At 43.3% G+C, this 19,209-nt stretch overlaps 1 protein-coding gene across 4 annotated transcripts in view; it reads right to left on the bottom strand.

Annotated features, from left to right (window-relative positions):
- Positions 1-19,209, bottom strand: part of LOC147030268 (cyclic AMP-responsive element-binding protein 5-like) — a 135,577-nt gene that overhangs the window by 53,162 nt on the left and 63,206 nt on the right. For all 4 annotated transcript variants that reach the window (XM_085874164.1, XM_085874163.1, XM_085874165.1 and 1 more), the window contains exon 3: positions 19,055-19,159. In XM_085874164.1, coding sequence (XP_085730290.1) covers positions 19,055-19,159 — 105 coding nt within the window. The remainder of the gene's footprint in view (positions 1-19,054; positions 19,160-19,209) is intronic.

Below are 19,209 nucleotides of genomic sequence, written 5' to 3'. Positions count from 1 at the left end.
ACACACACACACACACACACACACACACACACACACACACACGTGAATAATTACATGTGCACCACAAACTGGGTGGTGGGGTAGATAAGCCACTTTGCTGGGTGGTGGAGTGAGTAAAACCTTGTTGAGTGGTGGAGTGACTAAAGCCTTGTTGTGTTGCTCTCACTGGTGTGTGGTTTATTCCAATGGCTGCTCAGAGTGATGGGTTTCAGGAATTCATCTACCTTTCTGTACAGACACACAATTGGTCATCCGGCCTCACCAGCCGGTTTGCCAAAATTGTCTCAATCCTACACGTTCATATGAGCTGCTGAAGCCAAAGTAATGAGCCGTGGTGTATGATGATGATGATGATGATGATGATGATGATGATGATGATGATGATGATGATGATGATGATGATGATGATGATGATGATGATGATGTTGGTGGTGGAATAGGGTGAGGGAGAATTGAGCTCGGAAAGAACAAAAAGTTCTTTCGTAAAAGGTATCGTTGGAGAACATTGAACTTGCATCGCACTCGGTGAAACCCTGAGCCAACAAACCACTTTAGCAAAACCCACTTGGTGGTTTACTGCAGCAAACCAGTGTACAATGTCCATGTTCATTGTCATGCATCAAGACAGGGACGCACTTAGAGTTTTGGGGGCCCTGGGGCAAACAACTTGTGGGGGCCCTGCCATGAGAATTTCGTTAAATTATTGATTAATATAAAATGGAATGTGCCCACCAATATTTTTCAGACAATTTCTTTTTTTTTGGAACATATCTACTAACATGAAAAACAAAACAAATGTTTCATATCTCACATTGGTTTCAAAACAAATGTTTCAAATGTTTCAGTGGTGGCCAAAAATTCTGCAGCACCTGCATAAGATGTACTGAAAGGTATCCATAAATTTAATTGCTTAAAAAGGTCAAAAAAATTTAATTGTCATTTTCGTGGGGACCTCCTGGTTTGTGGGTCCTGGGATGAACGTCCCTTGTGCCCCTCTTTAAATACTGTCCTGCATCAAGAACAGCAAAAAGGTGCTCCATTCACCAAAATGACCAAAAGTCAGAAAGTTGATCGACTTCCTGAGTAAGTATCACAGGGGGTGTGGGGGAAGGAGGGGGGTGTATGGAGTGACAATGAAGACCGTTTGTCTACCGTACACAATTTCAACCAGCACCAGAATGCCTTGCACACACAATAACATTATTGCAATGGCTCGGCTCAGAGCAAGCGCGGACAGAGCAAGCGCCGACAAACGTGCCTTTTCCATTTTTTTTTTCCCAGTGCAGGCCTGCTGATGTTGCCAACTGCATCAGCCAGGTGATGTCATTGCGCTCCTGTGGGGATTTGGCTTTGGCTTCAAACGGCACTGCTTCCCATGCCGGTCTCTTGGCCAGAGGCACAAGGGCGTCCGCTCTCCTCGCAGCCGGCACGCTTGGGGCTGCCATCGGGTCCGCCTGCTCGCCTGCTCATCCATCCGTTTGGTTTACTTCGTTTTGTTTCTCCTCATGTGCTTGTATGTGCAGCTGTGTAAAGTCTTATGATGCCTGGAATACCCCAAAACCCATTTGATTGCATGATTGGAGTGTTTGCCTTGTATTCAAAATTTTTCATCATCAGTTCATATTTTAACATCATTTTTTTTTTATACACTTCTTATGATGGAAACAAATTCTCAAATTCCTGTCGAACTTAGAAATTTACAATCAGTAGTGGATCCCATGAACCCTGTTTATTCACTGGTCCGTGTTGGATCCCATGAACCCTGTTTACTCACTGGGCTCCATTGGATCCCATGATCCCTGTTTACTCAATGATCAGTACTGTATCACATGAACCCGATTTACTCACTTGATGATCTGTGTTGGATTCCAGGAATTCTGTTCACCCGATGATAAATATTAGATCCAATTGTGAACTCTGTTCACTTGGAAATTTCCTCTCGAACTTGGAAATTTACAATCAGTATCGGATCCCATGATCCCCGTTTACTCAATGATCAGTACTGGATCCCATGAATACTTGGAAAAGAAAATCATCTTTTGAGCTTTGCCTGTCTCAACAAAAATGGCTGATGCTTATCAAACGCTGGCCTGCAAATAAAATGCCCGTCTGCAAATCAAATATGTATCTGACCGAAAAATGCCTGGCTGCAAAGCAATTATATCTGTCTGAACAAGAAATTCCTGTATTCAACTGAAAGAGCCATCTTCAAATGAAACGACTGCAAATGGCTGTCGAAACAACAAATGCCTCTGCAAATCAAATGTCTGCCTGTAATTAAAAAATCCCTGTCTGCACATCAAACTCCTGTCTGAACAAGAAATGCTTGTCAGCAAATCAAATGTATTAGGCTCTATCGACCCTCAGAGTAAGCCTTTACACGTCTAGGACTGTTAGGCTCTATATCACCCCAAGAGGTAACCCTTTGGGCTCCATCACCCTTAAGGGTATTAGGCTTCATCATTCCAAGGGGTAAGGCTCCATTGCATCGAGGGGTATGAGGCTCGATCACCCCAAGAGGTAAGGCTCTATCACGTCTAGGAGTTAAGCTCTCTGGCTGCATGGGGTAATTAAGGCTCCACCACCTAAGCCATTTGTATACTTTGTGGTGCATTTTTATTCTTGCATATGAACTCTCCGCTCTCAAGGTTTTTCTTTGTCGGGTTAAATAATATTAGAACACAACCTGAGCAGTGGCAATAAGAGGATTCAAAGGTATTTTTAGGGCATTTCTAAGACATTTCGCCATAAAATGACTTTTAAGCAAAATTATATTCACACGTTTTGGGCCTCCTCTGGGGTATCATCATCATCTAAGAGATTAATTAATTTTTAAGAACACACACACACACACATCATTACGATGTGGGATGTAACTTGAAGTTAAAGGCCAAGCTCATCGTGACATCGTCAGTTAATTGAAGATAATAATGAGTTGTGAATATGCAGAAAAAAGGATAATACAGTACTTCAAGTGTTTTCCACACATGTTGTTACATTAAGATTATATTTTACATTATGACATCATTTGCTCATTTAACGTTCTGAAATCTGAATACTTATTTAAATCTATATACAATATATTATGCATTATAATTAGTACAAATTGGGTTCCTCATTGGAAAACTTCATGCATCATACAGGTGCCTTGTGCAATTGGTAGACCTGACAAAGTTAGTAGACCAACACCCAACACAGATAAGGCGATGATGGCACCAGATGTTCTCTCCATCTTATAATTACATGATCCCCCTGCACCCCAACCCCTCCGCCACCCCGCGGCTCCATGGTCATTTTATTTCCCTTCGCTAAGACCCTCAGCAGCTTCGAGACCTTTTACAAGGACATATTTGTTTAATTGCAGTTGCTAGCTGGCGTTACATTTAACACAAGCCAAGGACAGTTCGAAGCCATGACTAAACCGAATTGCTTTGGATTATAAAAGCAAATTTGATTCGGAAGGCGGCAGCACTTTCTGAAGATTTCAACAAGCAGAAACAAACAGGAAAACAATTCTTTTCCCACGTCCCTTGACACAGACGAAGACAAACTCAATCAAATGCCCCTGCAGAGTGATAGATCGTTCAAGAAGTCCAGTGATTTGGGTCCACTAACCACCGTCGATAGTCCAAACCATCCTGTCTGTGCGAACACAGAATTGAAGCAAAATTGGGGTCCAAATTGCAGAAGCTTGTTGTAAGTCTATTTTTTCATGAGAAAAAGTGCACACAACTTGTTCATCTTTATTCGCCTGAAGTTCGCCTGCTAAGTGCTTCATTTGATCCAGCCGCACATGGTCGTGTGACCTTTACAAGACAGATGTGAAGGCCCGTCGAGGCCACAAATATCCTCAGAATCAGCGCAAATCAAGACAATGGGGAAACCAACTGCCAAAATTTGCAAACGTGAAAAGTAATGGCAACAGTCTCGCCATCCACAGTAATGTTGGGAAGTCAGCGTGATGATATCATCATTTACCACCCCCAGTGCACCCGTTCCTGCCACCCATCCCACACGACCCTGCAACCACACTCCCACCACCCTCCCCACATGACCGTACAAGTGCACTACCCTGCAACCCTGCACCCCCACTCCTCTGTCCCAGATATTGCAACACCACCACCACACCACCCTGTAATCCCACTCTTCTCGCACTCCCCTCACTACACTGCAACGCCCAGTCCACCACCACGACCCGAAAACCCACTCTCCCCATCCTCCCCTTACGACCTCCTAACCTCACTGCCCCACACTCCTCTCCAAACCTGCAATCCAATGGTACCATCCTCCCCCTCTGACCCTCTAATCCACTTCACCCACCTCCCCTCCCCCCACCACCAAGACTCCTTCACATCACTACTCTTGATCTACCCGACGGTCAGTAGATTCTTCCCCCAACACCCAGCCAGAAAGTAGAATGGCGTGTGCTCTTCGGGCACGGAAGCTCGAAACAACTACGGCGCCTGGCAAGGCCAAAGCCTGACCGAGAGGGAATGGACCTCGAGCCAAGTATGAGCTCAGGCAGCGTGCGGGGGCGCAGCCTTCTCGTCCCGTGTGATCTCGGTCCTGATTCTCTTGTGACGAGGCACTTTCGGCCTCACATCAATGGCTGACCATGCTGAGTCTGCAATGGAGCACACGTTACTCAGAGCTCACTGCCATGGAGGTAGTAACTCCACATATTACCATACGGACCTCCTTGGTTACCGACTACACCTCTGCACAACCTCACTTGCTCGCTAGAAGCATTATTTATGACCCCGGTTTCCCAAGCTTATCATCAAAAGATGACCTCACCAAAACCATAAAGACTTTCCTCTTAGTTTCCATAACAACATGAATAAAGTCGACTCGCAAGATTGGAAACTTTTTATGGATAGAAAACCTCCAAAAGAAAAAAAATATGATCTTGTAGGGAAGCAAATTACACGATCATCTTGTCAAATCACATCACCTTAACGTAAAGCATCCGACATATTTTCTTCATTTCGAACAAATGTTTGGTGTTCAACTTGAAAAACGTCGTTTTGGATCCAATTCACAACCCATACCTGAACCCTGGGATGTGTTGGTGATCGGAGGGGTCGTGGGGGGGGGGGGTGTCGTGCTCGAACAACAGCACAGTTGGGGACATTTAAAATGAGTACAAAGCTGTAGGGATGCCTCACGTGGTGCCGCTGCTACCCCTCTCGGGGATGTTCAATAAAAATGGTGTTGAACTGCATCATTATGCAATGATTCCGACCTTATTACCCTCGCCAGAGGAGAGGGTATTGCATTTGGGACAGTTTATTTGTTTGTTTGTTTGTTTGTTTGTCCGCATAGAACTTTCATGTTTTTCTCTGCAACCGCTTGTCGGATTGAGACAAATTTTTCACGATCGGTTCATATTTTAACATCATTTGGGGATCGGATATCGTCTGGACCAAATAAGTGTCGAAATCTGGAGTGACGACTCATGCAGAATGTTTTAATGATAAGTATGATGTCATAGGTCATGTGGTGTGGTAGCCATATTGGAAAAATGGAAAAACTTTAGACCTCTATCTCTGAAACCGCACCAAGGAAAAAATTGAAACTTGCCACATAGCAACTACTCCTCATGGGGAATAAGTGTGGTTTTTTTATGATGTCATAGGTGCCCTCGTTATGACGTCATAATTGCATATGTAGAATGCCACATGCAATCAGAATTTTTGAGGGTCATCTCGGGATAAAATGGTCCACAGAAAAATAATTCATGATGTCATCGGTCACGTGATTCGGCAGCCATATTGTTTTTTTGGGGGTTTTTTTAAACCTTCAAAGATCTTCTTCTCTGAAGTGGCTGAACAAATTGAGGAAAAACTTTACATGTATGACCGCCTGTTCATGAGGAACAAATGGTTCGCACATATGATATCATAGGTCACATGGTTTGGCAGCCATATTGGATTTTCCCTAAAACCTGGAGAAATACACCACTCAAAAGAAGTCTTGGCGAGGGTCTGCAATCTCTGATTGCTCTTTTTCTTGTTTTGCTGTGTGATACCATGAGCCATTCCTATATCTGTTTAAATTTTCCAAAATAAAGTTTTACTTGTTAATAAATTGGGGATATGGAGTGAGAAAGGTTCACGATATCGCTTGTTTTGTAGGAGTTTACTTTATTTTGCAACAAAAGTTTTTTTTCGGAACAGAAAGAACAAATGAGTAATTTTTCTTGGTGTTTATTTCACGATTAATTGGAGATTTGAATCCAACGGAGAGACATCTCATCAATAGCACATCGTACAACAGGGCGAGAGGGTGCAGACAGACATAAACACAGCCTCAGACATAACAGGGCTTTGATCTCACGAAATGTGCAGAAAAGGACACAATCCAATAGCCACGGCAAACGGCTTGCGAAAGGAAGGCAAATTTGCCACAACACCATGCTACTACAGAAAGTAAGAGTTTGACAGCATTCAAATGTTTGTTTACAAAGTCCCCGAGACTAGAGTGTGGGTTTGTATGTGTTATCCTTGCTTGCAGTTGTGATGTCATTAAAGGTCCGACGTCATGCTCTCAGTGCCCCGATGAAAGACTCAAACCCAAAACCGGGATCATGACGAGTTGCCATCATCAACACCGAAAATGAAGACATTGGTATTGTTGTGTCTGTGTGTGTGTCCAACTTCAGAATATAAGGTTTACAGTGTCTTTAAAATGGTTCGATCCCGTTTCCCTTTCCTAGTTCTGAAGTCTCTCTTTTTATTCCCAGATATTGGCACGTTCAGTGACAGTGAGTAAACAAGAACACTACAATTACACGTTAAATAGTAATGGAGGTGCGACAGTGGCGGCCACCTTCGTGAGATGTGAGCGGGCAGTGCAGACAAAGTTTTGGCCAACATGGTCACCATTGCGGTATTTGTGCGAGGATGGCAGTGATGATGTTCGACACATCAAGGCAATAATGCTTTAGCATTGCCATCATGTCATTGTAATCAGTCAAAAACTAAACCATGTTAGTCCATCAGGCTTCTCAGGCCCATACACGGTGTGGGCCCAATTCCTGTGCTGTTCCTGTGAGTGGATACGCTACAGGAACCATGCAAGCACTGCACAAACTTGCTAATGGAGATGTACACTGAAATGTTTGCATCCTGGCAGTATGGAATATGACGTGCAGCAAAAGAAATCATAGAATAAAATCACAGGTAGATATTATTCGAGAGGCCAAGGCTGTATGTATTGGAAGAGCAAGTATGGAGGATATTTTGAGATTATGATGAAACTTCACCTTGAAACACTTAGTGTGGAAGGGCAAGATTGGATAGGTACAAGGAAGTAATTATTGTGCTGGTAAAAAAATGGGGATAAAGGAGAAGAGGTGATTTTGAGGGAAGTCACAAAATGGATTAACAAGGTGTTGATCAACGTATAAACTTGCAGGATGTTAAAATATATCGAACTAATAAATGGCAGCGTGTGTGTGTGTGTGTGTGTGTGTGTGTGTGTGTGTGTGTGTGTGTGTGTGTGTGTGTGTGTGTGTGTGTGTGTGTGTGTGTGTGTGTGTGTGTGTGTGCTCCATAACTCCAAAACCATGAAACCGAGCATCCTGAAATTTTGCATGCATACGAAGAAAACTCCAAGGAAGTACATGACTGAAAAGTTGGTGTTTGGGTTCATTAAAAGACCCATTTTGAGGATAAATAACAGCCTTATTTAATGATATCTTTTATCAGCCACATCCTCGGTCACCACTCTCTATGGAGTCTAAAGGCATATCCTAGGTAACTTTGCTCGGGTCGAAAGCCGCCATGTTATTTGGCCTGCAAAACCATGCCGTGACTTGGGACAGACCGCAATGATTTCTTTGCAATAAAGATTTCTTTTCACTTTCCTCACTCACATAATCAGATGCCTGTTCATCATAGCTACGAATCGCTGTATACATCACTTTTGTAAGTACTATAGTTTTCAAATTAGGAGCTTTGAGTGATTCCATTCATTATATGATATGATTTTCCATGATCTACTCTCACAGACTGATTAAGGTTCATCATCGAAATATTATTTTGGTTTTGAGGATCGGATATCGTCTGGACTAAATAAGTGTTGAAATCTGGAGTGAAATCTGATAATTGAAAGAAATAACGAGTCCAATAACTAAGCCGATGTACCTATTTACCTTAAGCAAGGAAGGTTATGTTCCCTCCTTCTCAATATATACACGCAAGAAAACGTGAAATTTCCAAAGCATTAACCTTATCTTTTTCTACTGTTTGTAGAATTATATTAAGTGAACAACATATTTAAGAATGTGCCAAAATTAACCAGCTTCATTGAACTCTTTGACAATGCATTCACTGCTTCACCTCACGCCCTGTCCCCGAGAGGAACTGCTTATCCATAGCATCTGCCAGATTTGCATCTATATTTTTAGAGGTTTTGTGAGGTGCTCTACTGTGAATCAAAGCAAATCTGGTGAAAAACAGAGTTTTAATATAAAGTTATAACATTTGCGCAGACCGTGAACGATGTACCACATGATGCGCACACTGACAAGCAGGCAACATGGCGGATTATTTGCACTGTTTATTTCAAGGGAGATTAAAACTTGCCATGTCTCCAGGGTTGTTCTGCATTTTACAGCAACTCTTTTGTGGATAATGTCATGATTTGTACGAATTCATGATATTTCTTTAACTACTATGTTCTTTAACTGCTGTGTAAAAGGGTCCTTTATGGTATGAAGCCACAGCCTGACCAGCCATTCCTTATGAACCATTCAATTGGAGTGCATGCTTGAGTGCTTATGCTACTTGCCGAGTGCCCTATAGTCAATAGCGGTACCGCACGACGTCATTCTGAGCGAATCTTTCACTCTCTGCGGACACTTTTGCCGTGACAGGTCATTCAGATTGAGTGGTTCGTACTCCATCAGCCTGAGCGAATGGTTCGTGCTACGTCAACCTGAGCGAGTGGTTCGTGCTCCGTCATCCTGAGTGAGTGGTTCGCGCTCCATCATCCTGAGCACATTTTGTCTTGGGACATGTCCGGATGATGTTTATCTCTGGACCGTGCTTGTAGCATTACCGATAGAAAATGGATTTCAGATTTTCCATCTTCACTGATATTTCATGCAAAATCATTTTGATGAGACCGTATGAATCGTAATTCATGCTCCACCACACACCTGCTTTCCCTTCCTCTCACCTCACACTCTCTTCCCTTCTCCCACCCCTCCTCGCTCCCCCACCCCTCCTCACTCCCCGTCCCCTCCTTGCTCCTTTCCCCTCCACCTATTCACTCTCCCCCTTTCGTTTTCCCATCAAAAAGCAACGGGTGGTATTTGCTAGTGTCATAATAATAAAAGCCTTAACAGCACTACAAAATCAACGAGAAGGGCATTCGGTAGAGCACGTACATCCGCCACGTAATGCCTGATCCACGAAAACATTTCGGGCCCAATAAATTTTTGAGATATCATGCTATATCTTCAAGTAATCAATGCTATATTTAGTTTTTGGCCCTATCTCTCAATGGTGAGGAACCACTTTAAAAATTAAATAATTAAATAAAATAATTATCGTATCCAGATCCGGATCTGGATTTTCACCAAAATCTAATCAGTTCGTCCTTGTCACACACCCAACCTGTTCACAAAATTTCATCCGAATCCGTCTACAACTTTTTGAGATATCCTGTACATAAACAAACAGACAGAAAGGGATGAAAACATTACTTCACCTTCGATGGCGGAGGTAAAGATATCTTTGAACCCACACACGATGATACTTGGCATTGTAGGTAGAGAGGCAGAAGGTATAATACAAATGCACAGCTGATCTGTATATGTAAAGTACTTGTTGTTTGTGGGAATTATCTTTTGAAGTTTTTACTTTAAACTTGTTTCGCCCATCAAATGTGATTACTGCGTTCCCTTACATGGATACAAGGAATATTTATTCACTGGAATTAACTTTCACTGAAATTACTCGACAAAGAAAAGCACAATAGTTAAATCCAAGCAAAAGATGATGACTTTACAGTAATCACCTTAATCAGATGCATCACACCTGGTGAGAAGCATTCCTGTAGAGGGGAATTAAGTTTTGATATAGATCTTAACATATAACCATCATGTACCCATCTCCATTGGGAGGTGGACAGCATAATATTTGCCGAATGGTAAAGCAAATATAATGTCTTGTGGAGAATCCATTGGAAATGAAAGCAATGAGAGGAGGTTCTTTGTTCCAAACCGCAATCACAGTGCAAGATGACTGTGCACTGTCACTGGTTTTCATCACTACCCTGGACATGCTTATACAGCTGAATGTGCTAAGTGTGCCATGATTGCTTGACTATGTATGTTATCCATTGCCAGACACGATCGGAATCATACATTGAACAAACTTGAGAATAGTCAACAAGATGATAATAAGAGCATTTTTGAAATTCAATGATTCTATGGGATAGGTCTGTCGGTCTACAGATCTGGTGAGAGCAGCCACAATAGATTGTTCTTGCAATTTAGGACTGACTAGAACGGGCCCGTAGGGGCGGGCTCGTAGGTGCGTGCCCGTAGGTGAGTGCCAGCATGTGCAGCCCTCTCTCGCCCCTCTCTCTCGCCCCTCTCTCTCGCCCCCTCTCTCTCGCCCCTCTCTCTCGCCCCCTCTCTCTCGCCCCCTCTCTCTCGCCCCCTCTCTCTCGCCCCCTCTCTCCCCCCACCTCTCTCCCCCTCCTCTGTCCCTCCCCTCTCACCCTTCTCTCTCCCTTTTCTTGCCCACCTCTCCCCCTCCTCTTTCCCTCTCCTCTCTTGCCCCCCTCTCACCCCCTCTCTCGCCCTTCTCTCTCCCCTCCTCTCTCCCTTCTCTCTCCCCCCTCCGCTCGCCATTCTCTCTCCCTCCCCTCTCTTGTCACCCCCTCTCACCCCTCCTCTGTCCCTCCTCCTCTCTCTCGCCCCCTATCCCCTCCTCTGTCCCCCCTCCGCTCTCTTGTCCCCCTCTCACCCCCTCTCTCGCCCTTCTCTCTCACCCTCTCTCCCCTCTCCTCTCTCTGTAAATGTATTCACAAATGTCTACCAAGCACATCGATTAATTCCAACCTTGGGAAAAAACAGCTTTCAAACCCTTGGGAAACAGCTGTTTCCCTCGGGAAAATTCAAACCTTGGGATTAATTAATAATTTGAATAATAATCAAACCTTGGGAGTAAATAATTAAATAAATTAATAATTAAATCATAATCAAACCTTGGGATGAATTAATTATTTCAAACCTTGGGAAAGAACAGCTTTCAAACCTTGGGAGACACTTGAGAAACAGCTGAAATGGATGAGGAAGAACGATATCAAACTTTGAAAAGGCACATACCCAGGTCCCCAGTGTCGATTGTGACGTCATACCAAACGAAGAAGAAAAAGAATTGTGACGTCAATCATGCAAAAATAATAATAATAATAATAATTAAATAAAAATTGATTGTGACGTCATTTGTGACGTCATAGCACCGTGTCCTGTCATTGGTCGACAGATAAATGGCCGTAACTCGGGAACCGCTCGTCCGATCGATATCAAATCTCGAAAAGGCACATCCGCGGGTCCCCGGCAATATTCCTGGAAAGTTTCAATGAGATCGGACCGGCGGTCGTCGAGAAACGGCGGTCGCAGACAGACAGACAGAGACACAGACACACAGAGATTGCTGGAATTATAGATAGACTAGTGCATGCCCGTAGATGCGTGGCCGTTCGTGCAAACCCTCCCCCCCCCGCAAAAAAACTCAAACTGCGTGCCAGAAACAACAACCACACAAGCCGTTCCTTTGCTTTCACGTGCCCGTACGTGCGTGGCTGTACGTGCAAAGTATATATATATATATATATATATATATATATATATATATATATATATATATATATATATATATATATACATATATATATACTTTAAAACTGCTTGCCAGAAACAACAACACAGGCCGTTCCTTCGCTCTCGCGTGGCCGTACGTGCAAAAAAAAAAAAACTTTCAAACAAACACACAGGCCGTTCCTTCGCTCTCATAAACGACGACTGGATTGGGGCATTGTGTTTATCTATAAATTCGGATAAGGAATCGAGAAATTATGAGAATACAGTAAGTCATCACTATCCAAAAGTAGTGTGTGCCCGTACGGAATGTTCACATCATTCCACGAATTATCGCTTGCATTGAAGTAACAACTGCTGTGATACACACAGAGTTAATTAAAATCAAGTTCACCTCCCTGTCTTTGCTTGCCATGACATTCGCTGCCATTTACCATTGGCACTCCTACCCCACGGTAACTAAGGCACCGATTGATCCCCATCGTAACCAGCACGGCATGTGACGTCATCGTCGGCCGGCCGTGCACCGGCCTACGCAGTCACGCCCACGCAGCAACGTGTCCTGTGATTGGTAACTAAATGGCGCATCGGCCACGCCTACGCAGCACGTGTCCTGTCATTGGTTGGTAAATAAATGGCCATAACTTGGGAATCACTTGTCCGATTAATATCAAATCTTGAAAAGGCACATCCCCAGGTCCCCAGCAATATAGCTGGCAAATTTCAATTCGATCGGGCCAGTGGTTGTCGGGAAACAGCGGTCACAGACACACAGAAACACAGACACAGAAACACACACACACACACACACACACACACACACACACACACACACACACACACACACACACACACACACACACACACACACACACACACAGACACAAACACACACATTGCTGGAATTATAGATAGATGAAATGAGGTCAATGAGATGACAAATGAAGGGGTTGAAGGCAGACTGCAGAGCAATGAGTAAGGAAACCCATCGTTGTGAATCGTTTTTACCACCAAATTGAGATGTATTTCGTTGTAAGCATGTTGAGTGGAGCTGAATTCCTTAACACTTCCAAAGGCCACAGCGTTTTGACAATTGGAAACAAAAAGTTGTGCACTTTTTTTGATAAATTATTTTCGGAACAATTTTTCTTCAATAAATAAATAATAATAAAAATCGTCTCCATGTACATTGTACACACCTTTATCTCGTTAGCACCTCTTCATAAACAACATCGCTGAGGAAACGGCGCTTCTTCTTTGTTTCCTCGTCCGTCCAGGGCAAGAATACGGAGGCTGCTGGATCTGCCAACGTTTTGATAAATGATTAGTTTTAACCAATTATTAAATTAGCGCCAACGTATTTTGCCTTTTCTCAAGGAAAAACACAAAGAGAAGAGAAGACAAGACAAGACAAGACAAGACAAGACAAGACAAGAGAAGAGAAGAGAAGAGAAGAGAAGAGAAGAGAAGAGAAGAGAAGAGAAAAAAAACCCGTAATGGCGAACGCGGCTGAGTTTCTCTTCCCCATCGACCACGGCTACGCAGCAACGCTTCCTGTCATTGGTTGATAAAAAAATGGCCGCAGCAACGGTTCCTGTCATTGGTTGGTAAATAAATGGCCATAACTTGGGAAGCACTTGTCCGATTAATATCAAACCTTGAAAAGGCACATCCTCACGTCCCCAGCAATATTCCTGGCAAGTTTCAATTAGATCGGACCAGTGGTTGTCGAGAAACAGCGGTCACAGACACACACACACACACACACACACAGACACACACACACAGACACACACACACACACACACACACACACACACACACACACACACACACACACACACACACAGACACACGCACACACACACACAGACACACACAGAGATTGGTGGAATTATAGATAGATGAGCTCAGCAGACACAAATTCCACAAAAAGTAGGACTTTTGAGCCCACAATCCTATGTCTTCAAATGCTCTCCTTACTACAAGTCTTCAACCCCCCTCTTTTCCCAAAGTCCTCAACCTACCCCCTAACTCCAGGTCCTCAACCCTCCAGTCCAAAGTACTTAACCCCTCACCCCCCAATGCAAGTCCTCAACTCCCCCCCCCCAACTCACTGTCTCCTCTCTGCATCCCCCACCTCAACTCTCCATCCCCCCCTACCCCTTTCTTCTTCAAGTTTTCAACCCCCAACTCCACCCAACCCAAGTCGTCAATCCCCCTGCCCAAGCCCAAGTCCTAACGACCCCCTCCCAAGTCCTAAACCCCCTCCCAACCCAAAGTCCTCAACCCCCCCCAATTCCAAGCCTTCAAACCACTCCCCACACTGTCATGCCCTCCCCACCCCAAGTTTTAAACCCTCCTCTCTGCCAAAAGTCCTTAAACCCCTCACCCCAAGTACGCAACCCCCATGCCATCACAATTCCTTTAACCACTGCCCCCCACCCCACACACACACAAGGCACAACCCCCTCTCCTAACTCTGTCCCCTCTACCCCCCTCCCCCACCCCAACTATATGTCCTCCCCTCCTACTTTCTTTTTCAAGTAATCAATTCCCCTCCACCTACCCCCAAGTCCTCAACCCCCCCCCCACCCAAGCCATAACCATCCTCTCCCAACTCTGTCCCCTCTCTGCCCTCCAACACCCAAACTCTCTGTCTTCCCCTCCCCCTTTATTATTCAAGTCTTCAACCACCCCCACCCCCAATCACAACCCAGGTCCTCAAACCTCAACCCTCCCTCTTCCCAATACCTAAAACTCACTCTCCCAACTCTCTGCCCTCCCCTATCCCTTTTTACCTGTTCTTAACAATGTTACTTAGGCATACACAAATAACTTTGGCACAGGAGGAGGCCATTCAGCGCATCATGCCTGTGTTGTTCCTGTTGTGGTTCGTTCAAAACAATGTTAAAAGTAAATAACGACAGAACAACATTAAATTCACAATCTCTTCCCGATTTCTTCCCATTCTTAACATTCCTGTTCTTGTTCATTAAGAACAATGTTAAAAGTAAATTTAAAAAGTTTAGAATCGCAATCTCATAAGATTCTGTCATCTCAGGATTCTTAGTAAAAAACAACAGCCATTAAGTCAGCAAAATGATAAAATGAAATAAAACTAGAGTAATTTGACTGCGCGCAGTCGACGGGTATGCCTCCGCTCTCCCACACAAACACTTGAGTATTGACATATTTGACCCTTGACCTTTATCATATCTGGCCCAAAATCTAATCAGTTAATTGCCCTGTCAAACTTCACCTTTGTACCAAGTTTGATTAAATTCTGTGCAATATTTCTTGAATTATGGTGTAAACAGTAAAATTTCAGAATTTGACCTTGACCTTTGACCCTTGACCTTTATCACATCTGGCCCAAAATCTAATCACTTAATTGCCCTGTCTTACTTTACCTTTTTACCAAGTTTGACGAAATTCTACAATTTGCTTCTTGAGTTATTGCGTAAACGAAAATCCAGATGGACGAACCGACGGACGGACGTACGGACGGAAACATAATGCCTCCAGCACCCTTGGTGCAGAGGCATAAAAAACATTTATGATCATTGGTAATGGAACAAAATAATAAACAACTGGAACTCCTCCGACAAAGACCTTTATAATGAAATGGGTTTTATGGTCCCTGATCGAGTAATTTAAGAGAAAATAATCAGATAGACAGACAAAGAAACAAGCCAGAAAGCATCCTAAAATGCAAAGCTTGTCCACGCTTGATTTGTACTCAAACTAAACTTGATGAAAACGACAGTTTAAAAAATTGTACATTTTATTAATTTGTGTTCTCCATATTCTCATGATAAAGGTTTATTGAAGATTTGATGACAAAAGCTCAATTGGTAAAAAAAATTTATGACCTGCACAGACACAATGAAGCTCGATCTATAAAAATGGCCCCATGAGGGACTGACGGTTATTTCTCCAACTCTCTGCCACCTCCCCCCCCCCCAACCCTAAGTCTCTGTCCTCCCCTGCCCCTTTCTTCCCGTTCTTAACAATTAGTGGGGGGGGGAGCAGGAAGTACTCGGGGAGTGGAAGGTGGCATTTGGGAGGCATGGACTGCAGATGAGTATGGAGAAGACTGAGGTGATGTGGGCCGAGCAGCAGAGAAAATAAATTAATATCAGGTTTGAGTATCTGAGAGGAACAGTGACCAGGGATGGTAAGTCCAAGGCAGAGATGCAGAGGAGGATTCAGGTAGGTATGAATGTGTGGAGAAGGGTGGAGGGAGTAATAGCAGACAGAAAGATATCAAGAAAAATGAAACGGAAAGTTTTGATGTCGGGTGTAATGCCGGCCTACCTTAATGTATCGAGAGACAGTGGCACTGACAGAGAGACAACAACAGAGGTTGCAGATTTGTGAGAACAACTGGGTCAGGAGTATTTTGGGAATGAAGAGGGTGGATAGAAAGATGGATGAACTGAGGGAGGAGATTTGTGTGCAGATGAGCTTGACGGGGAGATTGGTGAAATTCCAGCTGAGATGGGCTGGACACTTGGATGGGGGAACAGAGATGGGGGCACAGAGAATGGCAAAGAGAGCGGATAGGTTGAGGGAGCAAGGTAGAAGGAAAAGAGGGAGACCACGGTTGAGATGGGAGGATTGTGTGAGGAGGGATATCCATAAGGTGGGGGTAGTTGGAGAGTGAAGAGAGTTGGCTGAGGACAGAGGGAGGTGGAGGAGTATCGTGGTCAAGGCAGGGCAAAAACTTGGTGGATCGGACCTCACCGCTTATAAAAGGGAATAGTAGGAGAAGAGGAAGAATTTTATAACATCCGAGCATCCAGTAATCATAGGAGTAAAGAAGGTATAACATTGGCATTACAATTATAAAATAAAACAAGAGCGCAAGTGAGCACAATATATGCCCGAAAAAGTCTCTGTGACACACACGCATGCGCGCGCGCACACACACACACACTTATATATTCAAACACATCAATTTATGAAGAACAAGAAGGTATATACAGAATTGTGCTACTACATGGAAAACGGCAACCACTTTAGATGACGAACGTATGTCGCGACACACCGTCTCCACAGTCTGTACCTATGTACCAAATATGAAACGTGAAAGTTGAAAACTTTGGGAGTTAGAGTGCGGACAGGAACGGATGGATGGACGGACAGACAGACAGACAAACAGACAGACAGACGGATGACCGGTATCACGTAATACGCCCCGATATATATATATATATATATATATATATATATATATATATATATATATATATATATATATATATATATATGTATATGTATATATGTATATATATATATGTATATATATATATATATGTATATATGTATATATATTCTTCTTCTTTCAGCTGCTCCCGTTAGGGGTCACCACAGCAGAACATCCGTTATGATCCGCATACTGATTTGGCACAGGTTTTACGCCAGATGCCCTTCCTGACGCAACCCTGGTCGCCTCTGATGACACACGGATCACGATTTGGGTTTCGCCATGATTCCAGGCTGCTCCACACCCTGCCCAGTGCAGAGCCCCGTCCTCAAGCGATCCTCCAACCCAAGCCTCCGAGTAGCCGGATTACAGGCGCACGCCACTACGCCCGGTATATATATATATATATATATATATATATATATATATATATATATATATATATATATATATATATATATATATATATATATATATATATATATATATATATATATATATATATATATATATATATATATATATATATATATCCCCGAAACTGTCATAAATAGGTTTTAAAAAATTGAACCACCAAACCAGATACCAAATAATAAATTGCTGTTATCAATATCATACAAATTGCTGCCTAATGTCCCAAGTGGGACGGGAGGAACTAACAAACTACCAATCAAAATCGGAGTGTAATTCAAACCACTAAAACAGATACCCAATAATAAATTCCTGTTATGAATAAAAAAATAAAAGTTTTTTTAAAATGTTCAAACTTGGGTCCTTCACACGACGTTATCACTTAAGTATGGTTTTACAACACAGGCTGGAGGGTCTAAGTTCTCCCGAAGTGTACCATTTTGTGGAACAATGTGTTCCAAATTAACAAGCTACAAGCCTCATAATTATCGTAATAGGTTAGAGGTCACGAGGTGAACCCATCTCTCAGCCTTTATCTCGTAAAGCCGCTGCAGTTGTTACAAATGGAAGACCGAGGAGGAGAAGTGTTCACATGAGAGGTGTCGGCATCAAGGAATTGAGCAAAAGTCGAATAATCCGAAAGCGGTCAAATCCGTCCAGTTTTGTAAAATGCCTATTAAAATGGAATAATTTCTGTTTCACAGGTTATCCTATAAGTGATGTTTCTGAACCCATACGTGGACTGTGGAGAAGAACCAACAAGCAGATTGTATTTGATTCTATAGAAGGAATGAATCCACTGCAATGCCAAACAATGGGCTGCTGTGAAACGTAATTGTGACATCATAAATGCAACGGCATTGTGGTTAGAGGCACCACGGTGCAACGAGAATCGTGTTCTTGGGAGATCCCTTCGTTTGAACCAAACAAATCCTGTGCTAGTCAGCTTGTGGAGCATTCACCGGAGACGTGTTGCTCTCTCACCCTACAGGACAGCAGCCTCTAAATCCTTATATGCGGCACAAATGTGACGTTGCAAGCTTTCGGACTCGTCACAGTAATAAATGTTTGCGTGACGAAAACTCCAAACAAACAAACAAACAAGCCCAGCCAACGACAAGCTGCCACAGAGTCCACCAAGTCATTTCCATTTGGTATCACGGGGGCCGTGCAGCCTTCTCGCACAATAAAACCCAATTAGCAATGTACGAGGTGATAAATAACTAGTGATGACGTTTAATAATGCCGAGAGCAAGCCGTGTATAGTAAATCACGTTGTACAAGTCTTTAGAGCAATCATTATGCAAAGCTTTCTTGAAGATGCCTTTGCATAATTATTGCTGTGAAGTTTATTGCTGCATATATAATAAAAGGCATTAGCGAGCCATGAACTTTTATATTCTTTAAGGCCTTTACTCTGCTGGGAATCTTTCCTTCAACCATACTTACTGGATTTGGTTTTGCTCCAAACTCGTTGATGTCCTTGCTTGTTTTTTCCAAGTTCTATTTCCCATCGAAAGAATAATCCTAATAGTAATAGTAAGCAATGAGGGGTTATCAGCCGGTGGGGTCAGGGCACAGGTACTCACCATCTTTGCCTCGGACTGGGGCAGTGGAGGCGTCAGGGGGCAACCGGGATGCATGTGGGGGCTGTGCATGCTGGGAAGGTTTGGTACCATATTCACTCTGCTCATCTGTGTGGGATGGCAGAAGAAGGAAGATGGTAATTTAGGAAGTTGTGTGT

This window comes from Eptatretus burgeri, chromosome 3 (genome assembly GCF_056783735.1).
Source record: "Eptatretus burgeri isolate ZD-2024b chromosome 3, Ebu_testis_v1, whole genome shotgun sequence".
Classification (NCBI taxonomy): domain Eukaryota; kingdom Metazoa; phylum Chordata; class Myxini; order Myxiniformes; family Myxinidae; genus Eptatretus; species Eptatretus burgeri.
This window is presented reverse-complemented; position numbering and strand designations above follow the sequence as displayed.